At 42.9% G+C, this 9,889-nt stretch overlaps 1 protein-coding gene across 2 annotated transcripts; it reads left to right on the top strand.

The window, feature by feature from the left end:
* The first annotated feature begins 1,071 nt into the window (after positions 1-1,071).
* LOC148339176 (equilibrative nucleoside transporter 2-like) lies at positions 1,072-9,800 on the top strand. 2 transcript variants are annotated; one of them, XM_088294834.1, is made up of 13 exons: positions 1,072-1,396; positions 2,494-2,642; positions 2,716-2,797; positions 3,538-3,680; positions 5,125-5,264; positions 5,339-5,473; positions 5,582-5,679; positions 5,773-5,842; positions 6,223-6,416; positions 7,115-7,238; positions 7,306-7,391; positions 8,137-8,336; positions 8,476-9,800. In XM_088294834.1, the coding sequence occupies exons 2-13, from the start codon at positions 2,611-2,613 to the stop codon at positions 8,585-8,587; spliced, it is 1,416 nt and encodes a 471-aa protein (XP_088150960.1). In that variant the 5' UTR covers positions 1,072-1,396; positions 2,494-2,610; the 3' UTR covers positions 8,588-9,800. The 2 variants fall into 2 exon arrangements, with proteins under 2 accessions (XP_088150960.1, XP_088150961.1); XM_088294835.1 differs by having other exon boundaries at positions 2,499-2,642.
* Positions 9,801-9,889: the final 89 nt, after the last annotated feature.

Genomic DNA, 9,889 nt, shown 5'->3' on the forward strand with positions numbered 1-9,889 from the left:
AAAAAGTAGACAGTGCTGGAAAAAAAGAATGTTGGCCAACATTTCCAAATCTGTATGTCCTGAAATGATAATCTCATCTGAATTTTCTCACAGATTTCCTTGCTCAGTGCGAAATTTGTCCTGTATTGTTGAACACAAAGCTACAGTGTACCTTCCTTTAACACGAGGAATGCGTTCCAGACCCATCGCAACACAAAAAGACCAAGTGAAAATATTTTTCAAATATTCTCACGCTTCCTACGCACTTTAAACTTTTTAAAGACTTCTTATCCCATTTGAAGTTTCCTGTAAAACTGACTGAAGAATTAAACATTGTGTGTTTACCACAAAAATGTTCAATGAAATGAAATTTGTGTACAAAAGTCCTCGAGCTAAATGCTAACATACCATGATTTTTTTTTTCTTTTTTTTGTAATGACGCATAACAATTTGAAAATGTCAAAATTCTTTGCCTGGCCAAATGCGTGCGCAAAAATTTCAAGAGTTTTTGTGCATATTTGTTCCCTCAAACATTGTGCAAATTCGCAGGCCTGCTTAAGTTGCAGGGGATTTATTGGTTAAATCTCATTTATTTGCAAACTCCTCCAACCTTGGTCCTCGCTCTTCTAACATTTTACCCGCTCCCACGAGAGATCCGGTCGAATGTTCGGGGAGTCAATGACGTGTGTCACAAATCAATTGTCTTTGTGGCAGCACGTTCATTAAATGCTTTGTTTCAAGTGCGATTCAATTAAACGCAAGTATGGTCAAAAGTGTTGCTTTTTACAACTCTTGCTTTCTTTGCTTCTCACTCTGCATCTCCACACCTGCAGCTGATTTGGAGTTAACTCGTCTAGCATTTTGTATTGTTTGGAATTTCCTTTCGCAAAGTTATGTGGTTGTTTTAAACAAACCATGTAATTCTCATAGTTTCATGTTTAGTTTGACTGTAAACTTAAAACTGGTACGGGCAAGTATAAGTGCATTTTCTTATACATTTATCGCCAATTGACAAACATTCAAGTCTTAATATTCACTGCAAAGCCCGTTTAAAAATTTGACCACAACTGCCGCGTTGCCGCTCTAGCGCGCAGTGGTGACGTCACGATGACGCAGGGCAGCATCCGACGTCACACCGGAAGTGGTCGTGCCAGAACGGGAGTTTGTCGCCCGTGCTGCCTTCATCGCTGCGGGTGGAAAGAACAGTTCGCCTTTTGTGCGTTTGCGGGGACGTGGGTGTGAGCGTAACATTCGCCAAAACTACAACGGCCGCCACCTGCCACGCCACAAAACAAGGAAACGACCAAAAAGAAAAAAAAAAAGCTTTAGTGTGGATGTGTTCACGTCTCCATTTTCAGCGGGAAGGGCACGCGTGAGAGGACCGTGAAGTGACACACGCTTTTTCCTCCCCCCTCAAGTAAGCGCCTTTCCGTTCTTACGTGAAGTCGCGTAACGACAATTAAATGTCGTTTTCTTCCTCATACCAAATAAATGTGTCGTCAGAACACAACGTAGGTCGACACGTTTCACGATACGCTCAGTCCGGAGCTCATTATTGTTACTCGTTTTACGAAAATACGTCTTCTCTTTGCGTTATGAGGCCAACAGGTGTCCCGATGATAACATTGTCATCAACTATTATCATGGACAGTGGACCCCCTCACCCCCTCCTCGAAAATCCGTGTATTATTAACGCCAATTGAAAAAAATTGGCTTTTTTTTTTTCCAAGCCCCCAAAAAAAAAAATATTGGAAAAACTTGGGGTTGCCCCTCCTCAAGAAAATATTGGGGAGACAAAACATTTAAAAATACCGAGAGAAAAAAAATCCACGAAAAAGTGGATCCGTGTGTGCCGAACCGCGATTATGCAAGGGTCCTCTGTATTTGACAAAAAGAGGCGATATAAGCACGTATGACATTTAATATTGCAAAAAGTGGTATTATACAATTGCTGGACTTTGTTTGCCAAAGGTACTTTTTTTTTTTACATTTTCCTTTCTTCCTTCTCTGTCTTGCTTTTTATTCTCACTTTTTTACATCCTACCTTTCGGCCCTTCTTCCTTCCTTCATCTTATCCGTTTTCATTCATGCCTCGTGGACGCACCTTCCTTCCTGACCTTATTCCTGACTTTCTTCAACTCAAGAAACTTTTTCTGGGATCCTTTTCTTCCTCCCGCCATACGTGTCTCTTTACTCATGCCTCCTTCATTTGGCCTTCCTTCTCTCCTTCCACTTTATTATTTAAGTTAATTTAAAAAGTGTGCACCTCTCCTATTTAAGTCCGTCTGATGATGTGTGAGTCCTTCTCACCGTATCTTCTCAATTCCTCCACCGTGTCCATGCCAGAGGAACGGCGTTGTACAGTTTAAAGAGATTAACTTTCAACTGCTCAAGCGGCAAAATGTTGGTGGGACACCTGCTGGCATGCCTTTCTTGGCCTCTTTCTGTGCTTTTTGCCACACCTTTGATTGTTTTCAATGCACACATTGCAAGCTGTGCTTTGTACTCTCACAGTGCAGTGTGAAACGTGAAAACGCCAGGGGCTCCTTTCGGTAAGGCTTGTGCTGACAAGTCCCAGACGGTGTGGCTCACTTGTGTCCTTAAACTTGGCAAGAGAACCTCTGCACGAAGATGAAGGGACGGAAAGACGCTCCTTCCGATTGGTGAGGTGGAATTGGATACGCCGTCCGTGTATGGCATGTTATTCAAGGGTGGATGTTTTGTTTTATGTTGCAGGGGCTGTTTGGTGGGAATATGTTTCTTCATCCTGGGCTTGGGAACGCTGCTTCCGTGGAACTTCTTCATGACTGCCTCATTGGTATGAGCAACGACAAAAATATGATCACGCTTTATAATTACCCCACAGATGCCTCAAAATGGAGGTAACGTATCAACTCGCTTGAATATAGTTCCGTGGCATTTATTTAAATGCAATTCAAGCAAAATGCAAAATAAAGTGGAGCCATTTTGTTACAACATCATCTATCTATGCCAGCTTCGTTTCGCGACTCACAAACAATTGCGTGATCTTCCACTAGATGGCAGTAAGTGCCGTTGCCAACTCGCCCTCAGACCTTGTGTTCAACGAAACAGGCGTAGATTTTAGACGTAAATTGAGTTGAAATTATCGTTAATTTATTTTTTTACATTCTTGTTTGGTAGTGTATAAATTATGTGCCTTGGCATGTCGTGTCACATGATGGTATTTTAACAAGTGCTTATGGCGTTAACGTCACACACACACACACACACACAGAGCCCCAAAGTGTGCACCATGTGACTGATAAAGGTCACTCGTGCACACTCATGATCAAAAAGAACTTTAGAAGCCTGTTTTTAACTAGCTTGCACTCGGCCTTTTGTCTTTTTTTCCCTCCCATTTGTGTCTTGCGTTAATTTTCTCCTTTCGTTCTTCATATTGGGTGTGATCCGCATATTCACGAGTTGCCGTTAGTTCCTTTCTTCAACGTGTTGGTCCGTTCCCCTTTTGAAAGATTCGCTGAAACGACAATTCTGTTTCTTTTTGTGTCTTCTCCACATTTTGCCATCCCTGCGCAGTATTTCCAAGGACGCCTGAACGCGTCCAACGTCACAGACGGCAGCGACAACAACAACAGCAAGTACTTCAACAGCTGTATGACCTTGCTGTCCCAGCTCCCTCTGCTGCTCTTCACCTTGCTCAACTCCATCCTCTACCAGAGGTCCGTTGGCCGGCTTTCGTGGATGGCAAATATTTGACGCCTGTTTTTTTTTGGGTTTTTTTGCACGACTCACAAACGTCCGGAATGTTAGCTCTCGGGTGAGATTTCAGGATGAACCTGAGCTGAGCTGTGAGTGTCAGCAGCAGGTTGACTCCGAGAGACTGGAGGCGTCACTGAAAGGATCAAACGTCATTTTTGATTTTTGCTCTTTTGGTGCCTTGTTAGAGAACGGTGAAGTGTGCAACGACTGAAACGTTGAACGTGGGCCTTCAAAAGTTTAGAAAAAGTCAAATTAAGTTTCCCGGGAAAGGTCGTAGTGCGTTTTAGGGTCGAATTCAACGTTAGCATGTCTTTTTTTTTTTTCTTGGAATAATACAAGCTAAAATTCTTACTGTATTTCTCAGTTATGACTTAATTCACGTGTCAACTTTTTTTGTCTTGCAAGTCACTTTTTATGCTCAATTCCCACTTTTCACGTGAAAGGACTTATTCCTCATTTTAGATTGCTTTCAATTTCATCTTTCTTTCCTTTTGTCATGACAATTTTTCATGCACGGTGTCTTTTTTTTTCCTTCAGAGTCGTCCCATTGTAGAGTTAGAGTTCCATCGATTAATCGACAAATCAATTTTAAAGTTATTTTGGGAACTGGTCCAAAAGCTCGTAATTTTAGCTTCTCAATATTGAACATGTGAAAATAATGTGTTGAATCAAAATTACTTAAAAATATATTGTACTGTGGAAAACAGCTGATCAACATAATTGCTAATTTTCTGCGGACCAAATAAGTAGCAATTGTGATGAATTTGTTTGTGCCGTTTCGACGCTTTCTGCTAGACAAAAATATCCTGTTTTTGAAGAGAGGGATGGACATTGAATCTTTATTTTTTTAATGTGCCCGTTTCACCAATTAATCAACAGATTAATCGATTAGTAAAATCATCACTAGTTGCTGCAAGAAATGGAACAATTTATTTGCATCGTCAAATTCCAAAATTATGAAAAAAATGTGTAAATTTCTCTGAATATTGCACATTTGATCTTGTTTTCATTCTGTTCTTTTTATTGTCTCATGAAATTCAGACTTTCTTCATTTAATAGTACAAATGAATTCTTGTCAAATAGCATCTTTTACTTTTTGATTGAATACGTCTCAACTTCATTTCTGTATCTCAAAGTGAAGACTTTTTCCTGCACTTGGATTTTTTTTTTTGGACGTTTTTTTTTTTTCCCTATTCTGGGTTCATCCTGATCTTTTACATCATATCTGGAACTTTTAGCGAGTGGCCTGCGAATGATGCAACTATTGTCTAACTTATGTTTAGAAGGGAAATGATGAAAGTAAATGCTGAATTGAAGACAATTTGCAATATTGGTGGAAGATCAAATGCAAAATTTGCTTTTGCGGACCCGACGAAATGACGTAACGACCCCGTTGTGCCCCAGGATATCCGAGGCCATGCGTATCGCCGGCAGCCTGGTTTTCATCCTGCTGCTCTTCATCTTCACCGCCGTGCTGGTGAAGGTGGAAATGGACGCGGACCGCTTCTTCGCCATCACCATGGCGACCATCTGGTTCATCAACTGTAAGTGGCGGCCGCCGCCGTTTTGCACGCGCCGAGCGTTTCCCGCTAAACCTTTTGCGGCGCTCCTCCGGCAGCGTTCGGGGCCGTGCTGCAGGGAAGTCTCTTCGGCCTGGTGGGCATGCTGCCCCAGAAGTACAGCACCATCTTCATGAGCGGTCAGGGCCTCGCCGGCACGTTTGCCGCCATGGCCATGTTGTTGGCCAATGCCAGTAAGCACGCGCACACACACAAACAAATCCTTCCGGTTGCCTGGCAACAGAAAAGGAATGTCAATCAACTGCTCCTCGGTGCGCTTAACGTGCTCGTTTGTCCCTCAGGTGATGCGGACTCGGAGTCAGCGGCGTTGGGCTACTTTATCACGCCGTGTGTGGGCACGCTGGTGACACTCTTCTGCTACCTCCTCCTGCCCCGCTTGGTCGGTATTTGGGGAGAAAACGGCTTGGCTCCACTCCATGTTTTGCGTCCCATTTCTGGTAACAGAAATCAAGCCTCAATTGTTTGTGTGCAGGAGTTTGCCCGCTTTTACCTGAACAAGAGCGCCAAATATGAGCCCGGCGCCACGGATGAGCTGCTTACGGGTGAGCGAGATTGGCGTGTACGCTTTTGATGGCTTGAAATGACGTCACAAAAAGTGCGTGCAATCTGAGCGACGCTTTGGTGCATAACTTCACGTCTTTTCATTTTCACATTTGTCGTCAAAGTGTCCACGCATCAGCGACCTTGGAAGAGTTGCCGGCATTCGTCCGTCTGCGTGCACTTGTGTTGACTTAACCACTTAAGTCCGTGATTGGGTGCCTCACTTACTGTGAAATTCAATCAATTGGAGAGCCATTATCTCGTTAGGCCTCCATTCATGCGTGTGGAGTCGTGTCGGCAGTCAAACAAAGGCGCAGTTTGTTTGACGCTCACGACGCGCGTGTGTGCGTGCGCGTGCGTGCATGCGTGTGTCGTCAAGCAGAGAGTACAGCAGTGGACAACGGCAAGCTCAACGGCCACGCAAACGGCTCGCTGGCCGGCAGCCCAAACAAAGACGGCGCCTCGGAGGACGTCGAGGTCGAGGCCCAGCAGGACAGAAGCAAGGAGGCCTTCCTGTCCTTGGGGCAGGTGAAAGAAAAGGAAGCCCAAGCGTCCATCATCGAGGTCTTCAAGAAGGTGAATTTTGAGCGACTTGTCAACATGAGATGCGCTCGACAAAGCTAGACCCAAAATGCACGCCGAGACCGGTCTATAGTTTCCCCGCTTTCCATTTTCCATATGGTGTCATAGAAATTAGCCGGAAATTAGAACACAAATTAAAAGACAAAAACAATAGATAGCAGCACAACAGCGATTGTCTAAAATTGAGTTGAAAGCTAAAGAATAAAAACGTGTCGTCAAGTGACTTTTAAAAGTGGACAGCGAGGGGGCGGGGCTTGCCTAACATTGAACGGAAGCTCATTCCATAGGGAAGGACCGGCAACCCATCGCCATGGAGATGTCGAGCGTGCTTCCTTCAAGCTGTTTGTCATCCACACTTGACATTTAGTGCAAAACTGAAACTAAAGAAATCTAAAACACCAAAACCAAACCGTCTAATGGGTGCTTTGACAGAAGTCCACTCGCATAATGCGAGCATACAAGGAAAATGTCACAGTCACAAAACCTTTCCGTGTTTGTATTAATAGTTTACAAAATTAAGAGTGTATTTTATTTTATTTTTTTAAAAAGAAATAATTTACTTGTCATTTTTTCCAAGTAAATGTTTTTTTCTGTTTTTTGTACCAAAAATATTCCAAGAAACCGAACAGAACCAAAATGTGTAATATTTGCACGATTATATTTTCTTTCTTTTTATTTTTTTTCATCTGTAGATTTGGGTGATGGCGTTCTGTGTGACGTTTGTGTTCACGGTCACACTGTCGGTGTTTCCCGCCATCACCGTTGATGTCAAGACATCTTCCCCTGATTTCAAGACGGCATTACCGGGAAATTGGGGTAGGACTTTGGCAGCCTAGTTTGTGTCTTTTTTTTTTTTTTTTTAATTGTTATTGTTCTTTTCTAGAGCGTTACTTCATCAACGTGTGCTGCTTCCTGACTTTTAATATCAACGACTGGTTCGGCCGCACGGTCACCACTTTGATACGCTGGGTGAGAATGAAATCATTTTATTTTTTAGTTTTTTTTTAGCGAATGACTTTGTTCCCCCACCATCTCGCAGTTTAGCATTAAATTGTTTTTTTTTTGGCATTTTTTTCAGTGTAGCAACGTATGATAATGATGCACACCAAATTCATAAACATTTTTATATTGTTGTGAATAGCTTTCACTTTTTTTTTTTTTAATCTTGGCCATGCAGGCAATGTTTAAAGCGAGTGAGGCAGGCAGGCCCGACTCAGTCAAGAGCGGGCGGAAAAAAAAAAAAGAAGAGGAAGGGGGAGACAAAAGCAATGCAAACAGGGAGACAGCAAGCGACAAAAAAGTTGGCGTGATAATGACTCGCATCGACCTAACCGTAAAGATTTGGTGGGTGATTGTCATTCCAGACTCGGGATGGTCCGATCCGCCACACTGGATCGGTATCAAATTGTATTTATTAGAACCAGTCTGACCTCAACAAAAAGAGATCTCTTCAAGTTGACTTTGCGCGACAGGCTAGCGGGCGTCTACGTTTATGTCATTCCGGAACTGCAACTACTTCCGTGTGGGACAAATCATTTGGTTGCACGTTTCCAACGTTACGATGTGGGACCGCCGCGAGGTAAATGACACAGCCGAGAGAGACGTGGGGGAGGGGGAGATAAATAGATATCTCCTAATATTTGTGCACACGCTCGCTCGTTCATTCGTTCTCCTCCACGGAATCCAAATTTAAGAATGTTTTTGGCATTGTCAGCCCCGCAAGGAGTCGCTTCTCTTCCCGGTGCTGGTGGTCTCTCGCGTCATCTTCATCCCGCTCCTGATGCTGTGCAACGTCCAGGCTCGCTCCTTCCTGCCCGTCTACTTCGCCTCCGACATCGGCTTCACCGTCATCATGGCACTCTTTTCCATCTCCAGCGGATACTTTGTCTGTCTGTCCATGTCTTACGCGCCACAGTAAGTCCAAAAAGCCGAAGTGACAAAAGTGCTTGTGCGTTGATGAACGTGGAAGTACCGATTTAGTTCAAATAAATCGCACGCTCACTATTTCCTAGCAGTGCCCCCAAAAAGGCTAACTTTGTTTTTTTGTCGTCAGGTTGGTGGAGGCCAAGGATGCGGAGACCGCCGGATCCCTCATGACCTTTTTCTTGGCTCTGGGTCTGTCCATCGGTGCCGCATTGTCCTTCCCGCTTCGAAAGCTCGTGTAGTATCGCAAAACACACACACGCAAGCACAGCTGGATACAGTGGGGCCTTGATTTAACGTCTTTGAGAGCCACATTCGCTCATCATGTTTTATACAATCGTGAGCAATTTTGCTTTGTCAAAAAATGTCTTCTTTTTTAATTTCCGCCGGGACTAAAACGTTTTAAATAGATTTGCAAGCTTGGTGATGGAACAAATGAAACTTTTAAATCGAGGTACCACTGTACATACAATGCAATAGAAATAAGGAACATTACTCTTTGTGCAGACTTTCTTGAAGTATTTATTTTTTTTATTTTGCTGTTTTTACATTTCTCAAGGGAATGCCTTGACGTATGGAAGGGAATGTTTTTTGTTGTTGTTTTTAGGTGTTTTCCTGAAGCTTTTGGTTCCTTTCCTTGTAGTTTGCAAATGTAACACCTTGCTGTTACAACAGCCGAGTAAGCAGAAGCCAAATTCAGTCAGTCGTGCTTTATAAAGCGACCTATGCTGCCCTCTAGCGGAGCATGTCAAACTGAGGTTCACTCATTCGGTCAGTGTTTCATGGCATTTAAATCTCCCGTGTGGAAGATCATTTCATTTTTCTGCCTGGCACTGTATGTCGCTGCCATCGATAGCTAGATAGATGAACAAAGTGACATTAATTGTGAGTGACTAAATGAATTTTGGGGTTTAGTTGAGTGAAATTGGATAATTGCAATTCATCACATTCGATAAACTGCAATCGCTTGTCGTGTTATTTTAAATGAAATGCATTTATTGGTTTCAGCATAACATTTTAGTTTTCAACTGTATTTGCTAACAGTGTTCATTTGTGTGGCTGTCCTTTTATTTCTACCAATGCAATGTGCCTCGCATATATAGATTTTTATTTTATTTTGTTTGAATGCCTCTAAGCCTTCCTTTCTCTAAGTGGAACATAAAATGTTTTATTTTTCAGGGGGTTGGGGTGGTTGATCGCTCAAGTTAGTTTTAATGGTCAAAAAGATGAAAGTATTTCCATTTTTTTTTGTTACACTTGCCGAAAGAATGTTCATCCGCTACTATTCTATGTTTACCGCGTCTCTGTTACAGCAAATCTTTGAACTTCGTGACGCTCGCAAGCAGTAGTGTTTGTGTGTACTGTACATTTTTACTGAGTCTTGAGTTACACAAGGAACCCATGTCTAGTCTGACTCATGACACATTTGACTGTCAATAAAGGACTTGAAATGGTTTCAAGGTTGTGTGTCTGTCGAATGGGACCACAACATTAGGAACATTTGCTTGGTTTGACAGTTAGCACACAAAAAACTGCCTTTAAAA

Source organism: Idiotropiscis lumnitzeri, chromosome 4, assembly GCF_059441095.1.
Source record: "Idiotropiscis lumnitzeri isolate Australia: NSW breed Sydney's pygmy pipehorse chromosome 4, RoL_Ilum_1.0, whole genome shotgun sequence".
Taxonomy (NCBI): Eukaryota; Metazoa; Chordata; class Actinopteri; order Syngnathiformes; family Syngnathidae; genus Idiotropiscis; species Idiotropiscis lumnitzeri.